This window comes from Ranitomeya imitator, chromosome 6, assembly GCF_032444005.1.
Source record: "Ranitomeya imitator isolate aRanImi1 chromosome 6, aRanImi1.pri, whole genome shotgun sequence".
In the NCBI taxonomy this organism is placed as follows: Eukaryota; Metazoa; Chordata; class Amphibia; order Anura; family Dendrobatidae; genus Ranitomeya; species Ranitomeya imitator.
In genome coordinates, this window is record NC_091287.1 from 126,201,934 (window position 1) to 126,224,036 (window position 22,103).

The window sequence follows — 22,103 nt, forward strand, 5'->3', positions numbered from 1 at the left end:
CACCCTGAGCCTGCAGGACAGCTTGAATTTCTTTGGAAATTGTTTGAGGCTACTTATCCATAGCCTGCACTATCCTGCATTGCAACCTTTCATCAATTTTTTTTCTGTCCAGGGAGATCTGTTACAGTGCTATGGGTTGTAAACATCTTGATTTTGTTGTGCACCGTAGACAAAGGAACATCAAGAACTCTGGAGATGGACTTGTACCCTTGAGAGTGCTGATATTGTTAAACAATTTTGGTTCTCAAGTCCTCAGACAGTTCTCTTCTCCTCTTTCCGTTCCCCATGCTGAGTGACACACACACACACACACACACACACACACACACACACACACACTACAAAGATTGAGTCAACTTCTCTTTTTTATGTAGTTAAAGGGAAGGTGCCGCAATTTTGTTTTTGTATTAAAAATGATTGTTTATAAACAATTATTTTTAATACAAAATAATTTATTTTTAACTTTAATATATTTTTTATTATTAATTATTTTTGCAGCCACTGGGCGCCGCCATTTTGCTTTGCAGCAGTGTAAGAGTCCCAGCAGGACACTTACACTCTGCTGCCCTGGACATAGGAGGCTACGGTCGGCGTCCGACCCATTAGCTACAATTATAAACTGCTCTCTGCTCTGATGTGGCCACGCCCCCTGGGCTGTCTCCACATCACAGCAGAGGCAGGAGATCGGCGCCATCTTGCCTCAGCCCACAGTGGAGTGTACCTGACTGTGAGCTCCACTGTGACTGAGAGCTGCTCCCCTCACACTGTCAGCGGCCGTTCCCTGTCCTCTGCTGCCTGGTGTGTGGCTGTAATCCCTAGAGAGGGTGAAGGAGTGCTGCCGTCTGATGTCCTCTTATCTGGAGCTGCAGAGAGGTAACAGAGGGGGATGGGGGAGGCTCTGTGCTGCTCCGACCTCACTGCAGCTCCTCACAGGACATCAGACCCTGCATCTATCACTATACTGTGCTGAGCCAAGTATCTAATCCTCTCCTGTGTGATAGTGTCTGCTGGCCCGTGTATCTAATCCTCTCATGTGATACTATGCTGAGCCATGCATCTAATCCTCTCCTGTGTGATACTATGCTGAGCCATGCATCTAATCCTCTCCTGTATGATACTATGCTGAGCCATGCATCTAATCCTCTCCTGTGTGATATTATGCTGAGCCGTGTATCTAATCCTGTCCTGTGTGATACTGTCTGCTGAGCCGTGTATCTAATCCCCTCCTGTGTGATACTGTCTGCTGAGCCGTGTATCTAATCCTATACTGTGTGATACTATGCTGAGCCATGCATCTAATCCTCTCCTGTGTGATATTATGCTGAGCCGTGTATCTAATCCTGTCCTGTGTGATACTGTCTGCTGAGCCGTGTATCTAATCCTATACTGTGTGATACTATGCTGAGCCATGCATCTAATCCTCTCCTGTGTGATAGTATGCTGAGCCGTGTATCTAATCCTCTCCTGTGTGATAGTATGCTGAGCCATGCATCTAATCCTCTCCTGTGTGATATTATGCTGAGCCGTGTATCTAATCCTATACTGTGTGATACTGTCTGCTGAGCCGTGTATCTAATCCTATACTGTGTGATACTATGCTGAGCCATGCATCTAATCCTCTCCTGTGTGATATTATGCTGAGCCGTGTGTCTAATCCTATACTGTGTGATACTGTCTGCTGAGCCGTGTATCTAATCCTATACTGTGTGATACTATGCTGAGCCGTGTATCTAATCCTATACTGTGTGATAGTATGCTGAGCCATGCATCTAATCCTCTCTTGTGTGATACTGTCTGGTGAACCATGTATCTAATCCTCTCCTATGCACTCCTCTCCCCCCTGCATATCTTTCCCCATTGCACACACAACTCAATGCGTGCGATAACAGGAGCTGCGGGCGTCATGCTGTATTATGGCATTATGTGAGATCTATATGACGGTATTATGTGATCTGTATGGTGGTATTATGCTTGATCAGTATTGTGAGAATTATATGGTGGTATTGTGTGTGATCTATATGGCCGTATTATGTGAGAACACTGGCAGCATTGTGTGATCTATATGGCGGTATTATGTGAGAACAATGGCAGCATTATGTGTGATCTATATGGCGGTATTATGTGAGAACACTGGCAGCATTATGGGTGATCTATATGGCGGTATGTGAGAACACTGGCGGTATTGTGTGATCTATATGGCGGTATTATGTGAGAACACTGGCAGCATTATGTGTGATCTATATGGCGGTATTATGTGAGAACACTGGCAGCATTATGGGTGATCTATATGGCGGTATGTGAGAACACTGGCGGTATTGTGTGATCTATATGGCGGTATTATGTGAGAACACTGGCAGCATTATGTGTGATCTATATGGCGGTATGTGAGAACACTGGTGGTATTGTGTGATCTATATGGCGGTATTATGTGAGAACACTATGGCAGTATTATGTGTGATCTATATGGCGGTATTATGTGAGAACACTGGCAGTATTATGTGTGATCTATATGGCGGTATTATGTGAGAACACTGGCAGCATTATGGGTGATCTATATGGCGGTATGTGAGAACACTGGCGGTATTGTGTGATCTATATGGCGGTATTATGTGAGAACACTGGCAGCATTATGTGTGATCTATATGGCGGTATTATGTGAGAACACTGGCAGCATTATGGGTGATCTATATGGCGGTATGTGAGAACACTGGCGGTATTGTGTGATCTATATGGCGGTATTATGTGAGAACACTGGCAGCATTATGTGTGATCTATATGGCGGTATGTGAGAACACTGGTGGTATTGTGTGATCTATATGGCGGTATTATGTGAGAACACTATGGCAGTATTATGTGTGATCTATATGGCGGTATTATGTGAGAACACTGGCAGTATTATGTGTGATCTATATGGCGGTATTATGTGAGAACACTATGGCAGTATAATCTTCAGAAAGCGGACCCATTCTATGGTGGTTCTGGCTGAGCACCTGTACGCGGGTCTGGGGTAATAGAGGGGGCAGCATGACCTCCAGTTAGGTGCAGTCAGGGCTGGTGAGGCAGCTGAAGAGAGGGGTCTCATTTTTATCGTTACTATATGGCTACATTTCCTTCCCAGCATCACCCCGTACTTCGCCTGTCGCCTCGCTTTCACACATTGCCAGGACAGGATGGAGAAGACAGGATCTGAGGAGGGGAATGGGGTCTGTATGCAAAGTCTGGATCAGACCAGGCCATCAATCCGCAGAAATGTTTCCTGGATTTCTGTGGAGCAGACGGTCACGGTCCATCCATGTGTATAAAAGACAGTGCTCTATGTACAATCCCTGGCTGCTCCGCGCACCAAACAGGGGGCCCCCATAGACCAGCACACTGCTATCCTGAAATACTCTGTGCTGCTGTCACCCTGCTCCCTCCATCACATATCTGCCAGAATCCTTGCTGCTTGCCATCCTCGGTGACTGTCTACTTGTCAGTATAAGGTTGCTTTCACACTAGCGTCGGTACGGGCCCGTTGCAGTGCGTCGGGTCGACGTACCGACGCATGCTGTGAAAGAAATGTCCGACGTGGGCAGCGGAAGCAGTCTTACGACGCTTCCGTTGCCCCATTGTAAGGTATGGGGAGGATGGGGCGGAGTTTCGGCCGTGCATGTGCGGTTGAAAATGGCGGACTCGACGCACAAACAAACGTTACATGTAATGTCGGTAATGTTAGTATATGGGGAAAAAACGCATCCTGCAGACAACTTTGCAGGATGTGTTTTTTCTCCTGAACGACGCATTACAACGTACAGCCAACAACGCTAGTGTGAAAGTAGCCTAAGGCTGCCGTCACACTAGCAGTATTTGGTCAGTATTTTACCTCAGTATTTGTAGCTAAAACCAGGAGTGGGTGATAAATACAGAAGTGGTGCATATGTTTCTATTATACTTTTCCTCTAATTGTTCCACTCCTGGTTTTGGCTTACAAATACTGAGGTAAAATACTGACCAAATACTGATAGTGTGACGGCAGCCATACTCTGCAGTCACCAACAAAATGGCTGCTCACTGGGTCCCTGAATATCATCCTCTCTAATCCCTTAGCAAACACCCAGAAGGGAAGGAGAGGAGACATCACACAGGTCAGCAGGCTCCGCCCATAATTACTGCAGTGCAGTAATGTGAGCTATTTGTACACTAGGTTTTTCTGAAATTTCAGCAGCTGCTCCCCCTAGTGTTTAAAAGTGGAAATTCCAAAACTTTTCAAATTATTTTTCATATTTTACTAAATTATAAACAAATGATAATATTTTTTAAGAACATGTAATCATTAATTCTTTACATTTTTACAATTTCTGCAAAAAAATTTTTTTTGATGGCACCTTCCCTTTAAGACTTTCATATTGCCCACACCCGTTACTTGCCACAAGTGAGTTTGAACGAGCATCACATGCTTGAAACAAAGTTGTTCCCCACAATTTTGGAAAGGTGCCAACAATTTTGTCTGGCCCGTTTTGGGGATTTTGTGTGAAATGAAGTCCCAATTTGCCATTTTTCCCCCCTCATTTGTGTGTTCTGATACACATTAAGGAAATAAAGGTGTATAGCAAAACATGTATAATTACAATAATTTTCTGGGAGAAAAAGAAATAAAGAGAATTTCTATCTTATGTCCAAATATTCGAAGTATAAGCACATTTATTTTCTGTTAGATATTTGACACCTGTTTAGGCAGTTAGTGCGGTTTTTCTGCAGCTGGTTCTCCTAGCAGGAAAGGAGTAGCACTTTTGCATTCCATAATCGTCTGGGAGAAATAATTCATTTTCTGGATCAGTTCCAAGGGTGCCAACACATATAAATATCACATGTGGGTTTTATTGCAGATATGGTGCAGAATTCAACCTGTACATTGCAAAAGAGTAAAAGTTGAAATCTGCACAATCCATTAACTTGTCGCAGCTTTAAAGATCAGCAGCAGCGGTCAGTTTCCAAACTATCAGCTGTGTGGATGAGATTTGTGAAATCTCATTGATTTTGCTGTGGATGTGTGCTACATGCAAATACTGTGGTTTTAAGGTACCTTCACACTAAACGACGCTGCAGCGATCCAGACAACGATCCGGATCGCTGCAGCGTCGCTGTTTTGTCGCTGGAGAGCTGTCACACAGACCGCTCTCCAGCGACCAACGATGCCGGTAACCAGGGTAAATATCGGGTAACTAAGCGCAGGGCCGCTCTGCTTTCCGGCCGCTGTGCTCACAGTGAGTGCAGGAAAGCACAGCGCCGGAGGACAGACAGCGGAAGGTAAGTATGAAGCGTTTGTTTTTTTTACTTTTAGGATGGTAACCAGGGTAAACATCGGGTTACTAAGCGCGGCCCTGTGCTTAGTAACCCGATGTTTACCCTGGTTACCAGCGAAGACATTGCTGAATCGGTTTCAAAAACCTGATCTGCACATCCAAACATAGACTGAGTGTGAACAGGTGCTGAACCCAGAGTCGCCAACTCGCACATAGTTAAATAAATAGGGCAGCACACTGCAGCGCCAAAACATGCAAACTTGAAAAAACGAAATTTGAACTGCATTACTGCACTAGAAATATGAAAAATGAGAGCAGTGTGCTGCCCTATTTATTTAACTATGTGCGAGTTGGCGACTCTGGGTTCAGCACCTGTTCACACTCAGTCTATGTTTGGATGTGCAGGTCAGGTTTTTGAAATGTATTCTCTAGCCTTCTGATCGTGCACTCCCCGCCTCCTAGCTTCAGGTGTTTTAATTATAGTAGGTCCAATACCCCTCCACATAGAGAGAGAATTTGAGTCCAAGAAGAGGTTTTTACATGTACCCATTCAGATGGAGACGTTTATTCTCAGTGAGGTAGGTCAAGCGTAGGACCTCGTATAAGAGAGATGCCTTAACGTGGCTACGAGGTACACATAAAATTGGCCATTTTTGTGCGCTAAAAGCTCTCATTTTTCATATTTCTAGTGCAGTAATGCAGTTCAAATTTCGTTTTTTCAAGTTTGCATGTTTTGGCGCTGCAGTGTGCTGCCCTATTTATTTAACTATTGCTGAATCGGTGTCATACGCGCCGATTCAGCGATGTCAGCGGGAGAGCCAGCGACCAAATAAAGTTCTGGCCTTCAAGCTCCGACCGACGACATCACAGCAGGATTCTGATCGCTGCTGCGTGTCAAACTGAACGATATCGCTAGCCAGGACGTTGCAACGTCACGGATCGCTAGCGATATCGTTTAGTGTGAAGGTACCTAAAGCCAGTCAAATGCTATCTTTACCAGAGCACCTGATAACGTCTGCAAGGCCATTAAAGGTACCGTCACACTAAAGCGACGCTGCAGCGATACCGACAACGATGTCGATCGCTGCAGCGTCGCTGTTTGGTCGCTGGAGAGCTGTCACACAGACAGCTCTCCAGCGACCAACGATCCCAAGGTCCCCGGTAACCAGGGTAAACACCGGGTTACTAAGCGCAGGGCCGCGCTTAGTAACCCGATGTTTACCCTGGTTACCAGCGTAAACGTTAAAAAAGCAAACACTACATACCTACCTTCAGCTGTGTGTCCTCCGGCGCTCTGCTTTCCTCTGCACTGTCGGCGCCGGTCAGCCGGAAAGCAGAGCGGTGACGTCACCGCTGTGCTTTCCGGCTGGCTGGCGCTGACACAGGATGCAGGAGGAGTGCAGAGAAGCAGAGCGCCGGGGACAGACAGCTGAAGGTAAAGGCCCCTTCACATTAAGCGACGCTGCAGCGATACCGACAACGTTCCGGATCGCTGCCGCGTCGCTGTTTGGTCGCTGGAGAGTTGTCACACAGACCGCTCTCCAGCGACCAACGATGCCGGTAACCAGGGTAAACATCGGGTAACTAAGCGCAGGGCCGTGCTTAGTAACCCGATGTTTACCATGGTTACCATCCTAAAAGTAAAAAAAACAAACACTACATACTTACCTAACGCTTTCTGTCCTCCAGCGCTGTGCTCTGCACTCCTCCTGTACTGTCTGTGTGAGCACAGCGGCCGGAAAGCAGAGCGGTGACGTCACCGCTCTGCTTTCCGGCTGACCGACGCTCACAGCCAGTACAGGAGGAGTGCAGAGCACAGCGCCGGGGACAGACAGCGGTAGGTAAGCATGTACTGTTTTTTTTTTTTTTACTTTTAGGATGGTAACCAGGGTAAACATCGGGTTACTAAGCGCGGCCCTGCGCTTAGTTACCCGATGTTTACCCTGGTTACCAGTGAAGACATCGCTAGATCGGTGTCACACACGCCGACCCAGCGATGTCAGCAGGGAGTCCAGCGACGAAATAAAGTTCTGGACTTTCTTCAGCGACCAACGATCTCCCAGCAGGGGCCTGATCGTTGGTCGCTGTCACACATAACGATTTTATTAACGATATCGTTGCTACGTCACAAAAACCAACGATATCGTTAACAATATCGTTATGTGTGAAGGTACCTTAAGTATGTAGTGTTTGTTTTTTTAACGTTTACGCTGGTAACCAGGGTAAACATCGGGTTACTAAGCGCAGCCCTGCGCTTAGTAACCCGATGTTTACCCTGGTTACCAGTGAAGACATCGCTGGATCGGTGTCACACACGCCGATCCAGCGATGTCTGCAGGGAGATCCAGCGACGAAATAAAGTTCTGGACTTTCCCCAGTGACCAACGATCTCCCAGCAGGGGCCTGATCGTTGGTCGCTGTCACACACAACGATTTCCTTAACGATATCGTTGCTACGTCACAAAAAGCAACGATATCATTAACGATATCGTTATGTGTGACGGTACCTTAAGGCGTTGTAGACATGATATCGCCTACCAGTAGGATAGGAGGTGACGTGTAGATCGTTGGGGTCTTACCACCGGGAACTGTGCCAAGCGGTGGAATGAAAGATTTTTTTTTTTCTTTTATCCCCAGCAAGGTTTCATCCCTTGTACAAAATGAAGCAGCAGGTTGGATGATTTACCGCCGTTCCATTCATTATCTATGGGATTGCCTGAAGAAGCCGAGTGTAGCGCTAAGAAAGCCCCAGTAGTGAATTAATTGAGCGGCGGTCGAGCGCACACTGCCGCACCATACTGACGGGGATCTTGGAGATGGGAATCCCGCTTTAAATTCCCTTTATCTCCCTTGTCAGTAGCCAGATTAGCGTGGATTCTACATCTTTCTGACCTCACATTAGTGAAATAATTATAATAGCCTGACTAATTGTTTTAACAAAAATATGTAACATAGTAACATAGTTAGTAAGGCCGAAAAAAGACATTTGTCCATCCAGTTCAGCCTATATTCCATCATAATAAATCCCCAGATCTACGTCCTTCTACAGAACCTAATAATTGTATGATACAATATTGTTCTGCTCCAGGAAGACATCCAGGCCTCTCTTGAACCCCTCGACTGAGTTCGCCATCACCACCTCCTCAGGCAAGCAATTCCAGATTCTCACTGCCCTAACAGTAAAGAATCCTCTTCTATGTTGGTGGAAAACCCTTCTCTCCTCCAGACGCAAAGAATGCCCCCTTGTGCCCCCTTGTAAATCTTCTTGTTCAGTTAGTGCTGTAGTTTTTGCGTTCTGTGCTCTATGTAACGAATGTTACTCATGTAACTGCTGGCAAAAAAATATTTCCCATTTCACCGGCCAGAATATGAATAACTTTGTATTACGTTTTGCTTTTATATCTCGCATGCTTCTAATTTCATTGTTTTCTTTTTCTTTCTCCTTGTTCTTTTAAAACTAATGTAATGTAACCCTGCCTCCATGGTCGCACAGTTGGGGCTCAGCTGTTAGGTCTCAAGTCTGGAAGCAAAGTGAAGAACACCGCTGTGTGTTTCGTATGGCAACTAACAGAATGTTTAAAGCTTCTGTGTGTGAACCCGAGAGGAATAATCCGTGACTTAAAGGGAATGTGTTTACAGAAAATATGAAGAATAAGAAAAAAATATAGCCCTGATTCACAACTAAATATTAAAGCTTGTAATTCTCACTCTGGCCACTTGGTGTAATATTCTACTTCCTGTCATTTTCAACTCCTGCACAGACATTAGGAGCAGTAGGTTAATTCAGACCCTATTTGTATGCAAGTGTTATCTGAGCATGCTGTAATCTGGGGTAAGGCAATTGTCAGCAGAGGTGGTAGAGGTCAGCTGTAACATCACCTAATGATTGATGGAACTTGTTATATCGCCTATGTGTAGAGGTGTATAACCTTTCATTGTAATCCTAAGCTGCTGAAAGTCATCTGATTTTTTTTTTTTTTTTTTTAAAGTGATGTAGAGTATTGAAAAAATTAAAATGTGTTTTTTTTTAAATACATTTACATCATAATATAAAAACCTAATTTAAGCAACTGATTACACATTCCCTTTAGGAGGACCGTGCCATATTAAACATACAGGCGGGTTGTCAGAATCAGGAGAAGTTGAGCAGATTAATGTATAGTTCTGTAGGAAAAGGTTCCGTATAACTTTTATCTTCATTTCAATACCTGCTCTTTCTAGACTTACAAAAGCATAACCGTTTGTTTTTAATTTTTACTTCTTAAATCAATAGTACACCTGAAAACAAGAAACTTTTGTAATATACCTTATCAGAAAAATCTGCTTCTTTTTCTGCCAAAGTTCATGCCATTACTAAAATTCTCAGTTCCCGGGTTACATCGGTATTCAGTGAAGACTTTCCCATTACTGGGCGAGGATGTGGCGGGTTGTACTGCTGGGAGGTGGGAGGAGCCCTGACTACAGCTCCTCCCTTTTCCCGTCGACATAGAATTGTGTTCATAGTAAATTACAAACTTGCATAAGGGTATGTGCATACGTTGCGGATTGATTGACTGGCCTGCGGAATTTTCTACACAGAATCTGCATCTCTTGGCAGAAATCGCAGGCCAAAATGCTTGCGGATTTAATGTGGATTTCTTGCGGATTGTCATGCGTTTTTTGATGTGTGGATTTGCCTTATTCAATGTATAGTCAATGTGTGCAGAAACGCTGCATTTCTGCACAAAGAATTGGACAAAAAAAACGCATCAAGTCTGCGCAGATTTTTCTGCAGCATGTGCACAGCAATTCTCAAATTCCCATTGACTGTCATTGTGACTGTACAACACTGCGGATTTGATGCAATTCCGCGCGTCCAAAAACGTTGCGGAAACGCATCAAAATCCGCAACGTGTGCACACAGCCTAAAAGTGTTCTCTGGGCCAGGGCTATTTTTCGGCAGGCACGGCAGTGTGCTGCATACTAGCAGTGTTATATACCCTGTTCGGGCGTTGATCACACGTGCAGTACATGCGCTTCTTCTCTGGTCACATGTTGACTGCTCAACCCAGGAAACAATCATGTGCAATTGTAAAACCCAACGTAACTACTACTAAGTAATTGACTATCGGGCATACAGGGCAATATAAGTAATGAAGAGGCTGCAGCACTGGCACGACCATCGTGGCCCCTACTATTCACACTCATTGAAGGAAGAACGTGGATGAATCGCTGTATAAGACTGAGCGGTGTACAGTAACCTCCTAACACATATAGTCCTCAATGTAGTAGCCCAATGGCCTTAATTAATACTGGAATATCCATTTCTGTAGTAAAGAGCTTATGTTCTATTGTTACAGGGAATCGTCATTGGAACTGGAGAAAACTCTGAATTTGGGGAGGTGTTCAAGATGATGCAGGCGGAGGAGGTGAGCTGTGATCTGCTTCCGGGGTGAAGGTAGTTCTTGGCAACTGTCAAGATGCCTTTTTTTTTCTCTTTGTGGTATGAGGACTTTTTTTCTTTTAAGCGCGCCAAGCTGTTTATAAAGCAACCATTATGGAGACATTGTATAACTTTTATCACTATATTATATAAATGGTGTGTAAATAATATCTATGACTGTGTAGTATATAGGTATGTATATTACACCATGTGTCTTGTATTATATACATCATGCTAATAACAAGGACTGATTTCTCTTCATTCATAAAAGGTACGTGTGTGGGTGTTGTGGGTGCAGGTACAAGCACGCTCTTCCCCCGCTCAGGTCTATATTATAGGTCACGCAGAGGGAATTGGAGCTATATTCTCCTCTCAGTATTTCTATACTTGTGATTGGACTTTTTATATGATCTCTTGTAATAATTGATTGAAGTGAGCAGTATTGATGTGGTTGTAATTGAAGTTTGTCAGCACAAAATGACTGTTCGAACAAAGCACAGGCGGTCGGTGCACCCTTGGCTTGGCCAGACTGTTTAGTGCACCTTCCCACCTTCTCATTTTCCATCCAGCTCTACCCTGTTTTCTTTGATTGGCAGCTTTAGCTTCATAGGAGGCAGAGATGGATGGAAAACAGGTGGGAAGCTGCATTGAACTGTTTGGCCACGGTAAGGAACCAGTCTGGTCACCGATACTTGTTGTTTTTTGCTGACGGACTCTCCATAGTTGCAATAACTCCTGCCCACTCCATTATCAATCACTTTTTCCCTATTCATCAAAGCTGCCACGGCAGAATTCTGGAGCAAAAGCATTGAGAAGTCATAACGTGTAGGTGCAACTCGGAGTTGTACCTATATTTTGTGACTTTTGGCATCTTCACATCTGCTTCTTCCAGCTCTGCCAACATGTGCGTGCCAGGGGCATGGTGGGGCGCGACTGCACAGCTCGTCTAATTCATGGCAAGCTGTGAAAATAAACCAAAACAGAGGGCACGACATGTGGAGAATGTCCGAAACAGAAACACCTGTGGTGAGGGTAGAGAAGTTTAACTCGCCTCTGGTAGTTGTGCATGCCAGGCATAATTCTGATGCTGAGTGGCGAATGACGGCGGTCCTGGAGCGAGTGGCGAATGACGGCGGTCCTGGAGCGAGTGGCGAATGACGGCGGTCCCGGAGCGAGTGGCGAATGACGGCGGTCCTGGAGCGAGTGGCGAATGACGGCTGTCCAGGAGCGAGTGGCGAATGACTGCATTCCGGGAGCGAGTGGGGAATGACTGCATTCCGGGAGCGAGTGGGGAATGACAGCGGTCCTGGAGCGAGTGGCGAATGACGGCGGTCCTTGAGCGAGTGGGGAATGACGGCGGTCCTGGAGCGAGTGGCGAATGACAGCGGTCCTGGAGCGAGTGGCGATTGACGGCGGTCCTGGAGCGAGTGGCGAATGACGGCGGTCCTGGAGCGAGTGGGGAATGACGGCGGTCTTGGAGCGCTGCAGCACCTTCTATCCTCCTGGCGTCCTGCTCATGGCAAGCTGTTGCATTCTCAACTCACAAAATCACTCTGGTACCTGACTGGATTTCTAGTGTGATGATTGGAATACAACTCCGTGCGCCAAACGCTCCTGACGTGTGCTCCTCTTTTTGACTGGGGATCTTTCTGACTCCAATATGCCCCCATTTTAATTTTATTTAATTCCCTTCTACTTCCTTTTCCTTAGAGATGGGACATTAGGATGACCCACAAGTTATATCTTTTCTTTACCAGATGGCATTGTACAAATGCCGTCTGTACCCAACGGTCATGAAGGATTTTCTGCTTCAATCTGTTGTGATAACCTGACTTGGAAGTGTTTTATTTTTTTTTTCTAGGCACCTAAAACACCGCTGCAGAAAAGCATGGATATATTGGGAAAGCAGCTCTCGTTATACTCCTTCGGTATCATAGGTGAGCAAATCTCCCAGCTCGGAGTGTTTGACTGCGATTCCCAGTAGCCATCACGGTAGTAATTGATCTCTTGTTTGTGGGTGCCGGGAGGTATTTTTGGGTCTGCGTCCTTGGCTGCGATTCATGTTCTTATACAGAATGCTCAGAGTACGGAATTCAAAAAAATAATCTTTATCAAACCTGCCTAAGAAATGAGCATATTAATGTAATGTCGGGTTCTCTTATTCTTCACTTACTATTTTCTGAATTGTACTTTGCTATAGCATCTGTTGCTTTCTAAGTCTACTGGCGTTTCTATGGAGCTGATGATTTGCTGTTTCTGCACATTGTTTCTGTAGGTATCATCATGCTGGTCGGCTGGTTACAAGGGAAGCATATCCTAGATATGTTCACTATTGGTGTAAGGTGAGACCCGTTTTGTAGAAGTGCTCTAAATGTGTTTATGGCCACAAGACCTCAACTCTCCCTCGTTCGTCTGAACCAAATATGGATACATTAAAAAAAATATATATATCAAGTTTTTTTTTGTTTGGTTTTTTTTTGCAAGCAAAGTTGTCCAGACTGTTTTTAATCCAACTCAAAGCTGGATTACAATCATATGTTCACCTAAACCACGAGAGAACCCAGGTCTAGTGTCCTGGTTTTGATGTGATTGTGAATGGGGCCTACATCTGTAACTATAGATGGTAAAACGATTTTTTTTATGAAATAAAGTTTGTTTATTTAAATGTAATATTAATTATACTATGTCTTTGTTATTTTAAAATATACTTTTTTTTTAGTATCTCAGGTAGTTTTACCATCTATACCTACAGCTGTAAGCTCCATTCCTAAAAGACACATTGTGTATATGTATGTGTGCATATTTATATTTTAAATGTATAAGCAGTCTGAAATAACCTGGGTTATGTATTTCTATTAACACACATTGTGTGTGTATAGATAAATAGATAGATAGATAGATAGATAGAAAAAAATGGACCAGCACATAAAATTAAATGGGTTCACAGCCTCCAAGCAACTAATCCATATACTTGCCAAATATACAGGGACTAAAAAAAATGGAAGGCAGCACTCCAGGTTTTAGCAAAAATATAAGTGGACTTTATTGGGGACTTTATTGGGCCCACATGGCGTGGTGCAACGTTTCGGCTTCCAAAAGCCTTTCTCCAGCATTATCTAGATCAGGGGTCTCAAACTGCATTCCTTGAGGGCCTCAGACCATGCACGTTTTCAGGAGTTCCTTCGCATTGCACAAGGTGCCGGAATCATTCTGTGCAGGTGGTTAAATGATCACCTGGGCAATACAAGGAAATCCTGAAAACATGACCTGTTTGCGGCCCTTGAGCAATGCAGTGTGAGACCTGTGATCTAGATAGATAGAAGTAGAAATGTACAAGCAACCTGAAATCTTCTGGGTTGTGAATAAAAACGTATATATTACACATACCGAAACAAGATTATTTCAGAGTGCTTATACATTCGATATAAATTGTCTTTGCTTAAGTTACTGTGTATGCCATTGTTTTCAACCACTCCATTGCTTTTAAGCCATAGCATGCTGAAGCAGTGCATGAGAACTGATTGGATCTTCCCATTACACTTTTTATTTGCAGCTTGGCAGTGGCCGCGATCCCTGAAGGTCTTCCTATAGTTGTAACGGTAACGCTGGCACTTGGCGTGATGCGAATGGTGAAGAAAAGAGCAATTGTAAAGAAACTACCCATCGTGGAAACCCTCGGTATGAATCCCAAATTAAATCCCATCGAATGTTCAGTATAATGACTTTGTAGATGCAATGTCTAGAATCTTCAGTGACCATGAATATTAATTGTAAAGGAGCGGACGCTTTAGTAACGCCTCGTAGATTATGGTTTGGTGTCCGTTAGCATATTAGTAGCAGTATAAGCCATGGCCACTTTGTGTCTTGGGACTATGGCACTGTCCTATATATATAGAGAGAGATATAGATTAGGTTGAGTTTACATAGTTAATTGCATTCTGCAGTTACTGTTTTTAATGATTTTCTTGATTTGTTTCTAACATACCATTGTTAGCCCAATTTTCTATTTTCTTTTATTTAGTAAATTGGTGATGTTCTTACATGGATATTTAAAATGTTCTCAGTAACTCCTTAGACCTAATGAAAATTCACTTAAAGGGAGCCTGTCATGAAAAAAAAAAATACTATTATCCCGCAGATATGGGGTTAATCTTGAGGTTAATGGCATTGCGTGACAGCTGCAACCACATTCTGCACTATGACTGACTGCCAATCGTGTACTGATGCACTGTAGAGGCGGCTGTCAGTCATTATTGAGCGCTGACTGAAGCCACGCCTCTGACTGAAAGCCCGAGAAGGAATAAAGTTAATTTCCTCCCGGCTGCTGGGCTTTCAGTGCTTCGGCCACACTAACCTGCAGATGATCCCCATATCTGCAAGTTAGCAGCAGTTTTCTTCACATGTTCCCTTCAAGTGTGAAGGAGCAAGTGATCAGGATGGTAAATTCAGAAGATCTCTACAAAAGTGAAGCGCTACAATGTGATGGATGACTATTTAATGTTTTTTTTGCAATGCTTGTAAGCATTTTAATTGCAGAAGTATTGCAAGAAGATATTTATCAGTCTTGTGGCTTTATAGAGGATGTTCGAATTGCATCTTCATTTTTCACTGAAAGGGTCTCCTAATGGCCGTCTGCAGACAGCTGCTAAGGGAGAGCCCAGTTTAACCTTTTCCCTTTATATCTCACTCATGAACCTAGGTGGGGTGTGTAGAGTGGGCTCAAGAGCTGTCCTGGCTCCACACAAGGCCGGTGCCAGCATATTGCTAGTCAGTCTGAGCTAACGCTGGAAAAGTCAGTCCTTTGTGTGCAGTCAGAAAAGGCAGCTCTGGCACGTGTGCTTTTGATACAGCTCCTCTGTCAGTTGAGACTAGGACAGGCTATTTTTTTGAATTTTGTGACTGGGGGATGCTTTGGAGATCCCCTTTACGGGATTAAAGGAGTATTTCACACCTTACAAATTATCACGTATCTACTATTAGTCCTCTCACTAATCGCCTGAACAGATGGTCTTGTTTTCTTTTTTGGCGATTTGCTGCCAGGAAGAGTTTAATGAAGCAGGTGATAATTTTAAAAACTGAAATACCCCGTGGGGCTGCGCCAACATGTTCAGTTGTATTAAAAAGAAAAATACTGGATCTGCTACAAACTGAGCAAAAACTGATGCCCGCTTTGATTCCCATATGGCATTCTGTTTTGTTATGGCTAAAATGGATCGGTCTTCCCCAGAACTGCTGCTGAAAATCCCCAGAGTTCTCTGGGCCTCTGCAGTGCTTAAAAAACCAATCCGATAACTGATGGCCTAACAGATGACCAGCTATTATACAGGTCCTTCTCAAAAAATTAGCATATAGTGTTAAATTTCATTATTTACCGTAATGTAATGATTACAATTAAACTTTCATATATTATAGATTCATTATCCACCAACTGAAATTTGTCAGGTCTTTTATTGTTTTAATACTGATGATTTTGGCATACAACTCCTGATAACCCAAAAAACCTGTCTCAATAAATTAGCATATCAAGAAAAGGTTCTCTAAACGACCTATTACCCTAATCTTCTGAATCAACTAATTAACTCTAAACACATGCAAAAGATACCATACCTGAGGCTTTTATAAACTCCCTGCCTGGTTCATTACTCAAAACCCCCATCATGGGTAAGACTAGCGACCTGACAGATGTCAAGAAGGCCATCATTGACACCCTCAAGCAAGAGGGTAAGACCCAGAAAGAAATTTCTCAACAAATAGGCTGTTCCCAGAGTGCTGTATCAAGGCACCTCAATGGTAAGTCTGTTGGAAGGAAACAATGTGGCAGAAAACGCTGTACAACGAGAAGAGGAGACCGGACCCTGAGGAAGATTGTGGAGAAGGACCGATTCCAGACCTTGGGGAACCTGAGGAAGCAGTGGACTGAGTCTGGTGTGGAAACATCCAGAGCCACCGTGCACAGGCGTGTGCAGGAAATGGGCTACAGGTGCCGCATTCCCCAGGTAAAGCCACTTTTGAACCATAAACAGCGGCAGAGGCGCCTGACCTGGGCTACAGAGAAGCAGCACTGGACTGTTGCTAAGTGGTCCCAAGTACTTTTTTCTGATGAAAGCAAATTTTGCATGTCATTCGGAAATCAAGGTGCCAGAGTCTGGAGGAAGACTGGGGAGAAGGAAATGCCAAAATGCCTGAAGTCCAGTGTCAAGTACCCACAGTCAGTGATGGTGTGGGGTGCCATGTCAGCTGCTGGTGTTGGTCCACTGTGTTTCATCAAGGGCAGGGTCAATGCAGCTAGCTATCAGGAGATTTTGGAGCACTTCATGCTTCCATCGGCTGAAATGCTTTATGGAGATGAAGATTTCATTTTTCAGCACGACCTGGCACCTGCTCACAGTGCCAAAACCACTGGTAAATGGTTTACTGACCATGGTATTACTGTGCTCAATTGGCCTGCCAACTCTCCTGACCTGAATCCCATAGAGAATCTGTGGGATATTGTGAAGAGAAAGTTGAGACGCAAGACCCAACACTCTGGATGAGCTTAAAGGGAACCTGTCACCTGAATTTGGCGGGACTGGTTTTGGGTCATATGGGCGGAGTTTTCGGGTGTTTGATTCACTCTTTCCTTACCCGCTTTTTGTTTGTTATTAAAAAACACTTAATTTCAGTTGGTGGATAATGAATCTATAATATATGAAAGTTTAATTGTAATCATTACATTATGGTAAATAATGAAATTTAACACTACATGCTAATTTTTTGAGAAGGACCTGTATACTTCCCATGGACTCCAATGTTGTTGTTTTTTTTTTTTTTTTTTTTTTTTTTTTTTTGAATCTTGTAGTTGCTACTAAGTTTTTTTTTTTTTTTTTGCCAGATAATTATTAAATTATTGATCCAACTTAAACTGATTTCAGCTCCGTTACAGTCAAACATAAGAAAGACAGATGGGACGTTTCCGTGCCCATTCAAATAAATGGATCCTCTGTGGGATAAATAGGGTCTCCTAGCTGAGATGGATATCTCCACATGCACTGCAGACTGCTTTCATCAGGCGCTCAGTCAATGATGATTGTTATTGAAAAGCAAATTTGTTTTTCATAGCTGCTGATATAATCTAATTGCTAAACATTAGTGATGAGCGAGGGTGCTCTGATAAGGTGTTATCTGAGCACGCTCATGTTTTAATCCGAATATTTTCGGCGTTCTTGAAAGAAAAAAAAAAATGCTCGAGTTCCAGCGCCTGCATGCCTCGCGGCTGTTCAACAGCAGCAACACATGCAGGGATTGTGTTACAGCCAGGCCATTCCTGCATGTGCTGCTGCTCTCAAACAGCTGCGAGGCATGCAGGCGCTGGGACTCAAACATTTTTTCGGACATGGTGAAAATATTCAGGACACGAGCATGCTCGGATAACACCTTACTCTAGCATGATCGCTCATCACTACTAAACATGTATATACAATATTTATAAGAAGTAGTTGTTACATTTTTTTTTTTTATGCATTTCTATGGCTGCCATGAGTTAAAGCTAAACATTTCAAAACTACCGTAAGTTACAGAATCCAACGAACAAGAATACAAATGTTTTTCTATAGCTTTCTCAGTTTTGAATTGTTATATAGATTTTTACTAGTCCATTCATTACATGTTAAGGATTCAGACTTGTTCACATCCCGCAGAGCGTTCTTACTGTATTTGGAGCATTACTCCTGTGTTAGCAGCAGGAATCCAAGTAAAACTGTATGATTGTGTCCGAGAATCCTACCTGCCAAATGCCGTTACGATGGTGCACAGAGTAGAGCGTGTTTGGAGTGAGGAGCTTCCTGCAGGGGCTGTAAATGTGAGCACCTTGGCTCCTCGTTAGAAAACACCGGCTTGATGACACATAAGAACAGATGTCATTGACTTCATGTAAACCAGTCTGGATGTAATGGCCTCCATAATGGCTTCTGTCCTCTACATCCCTGTAATTATGCTATTGTGCTGCTGAGCTTGTTTTTGTGTTTCATGCCCGAACTGTGGTTCATTTACTCTTGTGCTTTATCTGCTTTAGAAAATGTAATTCCACAAGAAAGTTTTGTATGCATGTAAAAAGGTCTAGTTGAAAATGTACCTGATAAGTGAAATCTGCTTCTTTCTCCACTTATGAGTTACTTCTTCCCCTTTCCCCTGCCTTCTGAACTTATCATCCTCTTTGGAAAAGCTGCACAACTTTGTTCAAGTCAAGCTAGCACACTACTTATTCATTTCTGAGAGAGGAGAGATGCAAGTGAGAAACCAGGCAATGGCAGACACAGAAAGGTTTCTACTGAGCCTCTTAAGTCTTTTACCACACAACAGAGCTGGATTCGCAGCTACACAGTTCATTTCTGCTATTTACTACACAACAGAGCTGGATTCGAAGCTACACAGTTCATTTCTGCTATTTACCACACAACAGAGCTGGATTTGCAGCTACACAGTTCATTTCTGCTATTTAATGTCCTCCATGGTGCTGCTCCTTTTTCTCTGTGTGCTAAGCATTTAAGATCAGTAATCGATCCCTCTGTACTTCGCCCTTATAAAGGATATGACCTAGCACCTAGTCTCCTCTCACTAGCTCAGAATCAATGGCGACTCAAGGCCTCGCTCAGACTTCAGTGATTTGTCTGTTACACAGAAAGCGGACTGAGTATCAGTGTTCAGAGTTAGGTCAGTTTTTTGCCATCAGTTTGTCTTCAATGAAAAAAAAAACCGTTGAAGCTCAAGGTTCTCCTATCAAACAATCCATGAAAAACGGACAGCACGTGAAGTGCGGTCCGATTAATTTTTTTTCTCTAAAACTGCAAACCCATAGACTAGCATCATTGAATTCAACCCATGATTCTTATAAAATTGATAAGAAGCCCCGAAAAATTCAAATTGTTTTTTGCATATAAGAAAAATCACGTCTGAATGAGGCCGCCTGAGAGCCTGCTGAGTCCGTCTGCTGAATATTCCGGGTATAATGGCCAGAAATAGTAATGGCTTACATGAAGAATGGCAGATTATTCTGAAGTATTATAATGTTTAATTTCTTTAAATGGATAAACCTCCATCACAGCGTCCTTGGGTTGTCACCCAGACGTCCCAAACAGCTGAGTAGCAATTATTCCAACTCTATTTCATACCCCACATTAATATTGCGGCATGTTTTCTGTTTAATAAGGGTGTCTTAACTAGATTTGACAACCCCAGGCAAATTTGTTTTAGGCCCTAATTAAAATAAAACCGGTGTATATTCCCGTCCAGTAACTGCCCAATTCCAGCAATGTCGGCGCTGCTGTTCCCACAGAGTGGCATGACTTGTCAAGTGCATGCTCCTGCCAGCGAGCGTCCACTGATCGGCTGCAGCTCATCAATTTTCTGTAAGGACCAATGTCCACTCTGATGAAATATTAACCGCTGCGGCTGCTCATTGGCTGCACCGTGCACATGACACAGCAAGTGGCCGACATTGCTGTAAGGGCTAAGCCAGACTGCCGTGTAACTCATGCGATGATCACATCGCACTGGCCGGACTGGCCGGCACCTCACCTGACCTGAGCAAGACGGTATGATGGATTACTATGCAGCTGTCAGGCTCAGGTCAGGAGAGCCGACAGCCAGTACGGGGTAGAAGGGTACGATTCTCGCACCAGAAATACGGCAGTCTGTCTCTGCCCTAACAGTGCCACCATAGCTGTAACCGTGATGCTGCAGAAGGGGAGGATTCACTGTGTTTTTATTTTAATTAGTTCTAGAATTGATTAAGTTGGGTTGTTCCGTAGTAGACGACCCCTTTCTTTTAAGCTAATAAAAGTTAAAATAGTGGACATGGTGTTTGGCACTGATTAAGTAATGCCCCTGCTGCGGCTCTCCGTGGGTATGGCTAGTGTGTAGCTGCCTCACGCTATCGGCGCTGACATTACTTCATCTCCACTCATGCGAGTTATCTCTACCGCTCTATTGCTGTGAGGTTAGAAAAAGACCCTGGTAGGGTCGAAACCTAAACTTGCCTTCACTTGTTTCGATGTTCTGTGGTGATTTAGTTTTGTACATGTAATGAATATAGACATTTTTTACTACTAGAGTATATATGGAAATTTAATTTGCATTTCATTGCATTGAAGAAGTATTTGATACAATAGAAAAACAGAGCTTAATATTTTGTACAGAAACCTTTGTTTGCAATTACGGAAATCAGACGTTTCCTGTAGTTCTTGACCAAGTTTGCCCACACTGCAGCAGGGATTTTGGCCCACTCCTCCATACCGATCTTTCAGGTTTCAGGGCTGTCACTGGGCAACACTGAGTTTCTGCTCCCTCCAAAGATTTTCTCTTGGCTTCAGGTCTGGAGACTGGCTAGGCAACTCTAGCATCTTGGAAAGTTTCCTCAGGAGCCACTCCTTAGTTGCTCTGGCTGTGTGTTAGGGTCATTGTCATGCTGGAAGACCCAGCCATGACCCATTTTCAATGCTCTTACTGAAGGAAGGAAGTTGTTGGCCAAAACCTTGCGATGCATAAACCCCATCCATCCACCTTTTGATATCCAGCTCACACTTGCGGCTAATGAAAGCAGAGGGGAGAGGGAAAGCGCGTGCTGGATCCTGGGCTGTGACGTGCAGTGAAACTCTGCCCGCAGTCCAGTCACTCAGGAGACATGCGTGCAACTGGGTCACGCCTGGGTGAAGCAAGGCATTCTGGTACCTGATGTACCAGCGGGGTCACGTGATGCCAAGTGAGTGGTCAGCCATGTCGCCGCTCACAGGCAGCGAGGACAAGAGGTAATTACAAAAATACTTTCATGCTAACTTTAAATTAGTGGGGGAATTATAGAATGTAATGGACAACCTCTGTAAGTTCTCCTACTCAATCTGATATTCGGCGTGAAAGAATGCTACTGCATACATTACCGTATAGTTGCCAAGATAGCTGTATGATTTTCAGTAAGTATTAGACAAGGGTCCTGTTTGCAATAGAATCCTTGTACGCCCAGTGCTGTCCTGCTTTTTGTATTTTGACTTATGTGCAGGAGCAACTGTACATGCCCAATCTGGTGGGAGAACTGAAAAGGGGTTGAATAGGTGATAACTAGTTGATATATGGGGTCCGACCGCACTGGGACTCACACTGAGGTGCAGAACGGGGCGTCTTGTGTGTATATATATGTATAAGCATATATATAAAGCAGCACTTTTAGATCTAATACTATCTAATAGACCTGACAGAATAACAAATCTGCAGGTGGTTGGGCATTTAGGAAATAGCGACCACAATATTGTGCAGTTTCACCTGTCTTTCACTAGGGGGACTTGTCAGGGAGTCACAAAAACATTGAACTTTAGGAAGGCAAAGTTTGACCAGCTTAGAGATGCCCTTAATCTGGTAGACTGGGACAATAT

The 22,103-nt window shown here is 43.8% G+C and overlaps 1 protein-coding gene across 3 annotated transcripts in view; it reads left to right on the plus strand.

Annotated features, from left to right (window-relative positions):
- Positions 1 to 22,103, plus strand: part of ATP2C1 (ATPase secretory pathway Ca2+ transporting 1) — a 227,215-nt gene that overhangs the window by 156,997 nt on the left and 48,115 nt on the right. For all 3 annotated transcript variants that reach the window (XM_069730072.1, XM_069730071.1, XM_069730070.1), the window contains 4 exons: positions 10,622 to 10,690; positions 12,566 to 12,641; positions 12,980 to 13,046; positions 14,258 to 14,382. In XM_069730072.1, coding sequence (XP_069586173.1) covers positions 10,622 to 10,690; positions 12,566 to 12,641; positions 12,980 to 13,046; positions 14,258 to 14,382 — 337 coding nt within the window. The remainder of the gene's footprint in view (positions 1 to 10,621; positions 10,691 to 12,565; positions 12,642 to 12,979; positions 13,047 to 14,257; positions 14,383 to 22,103) is intronic.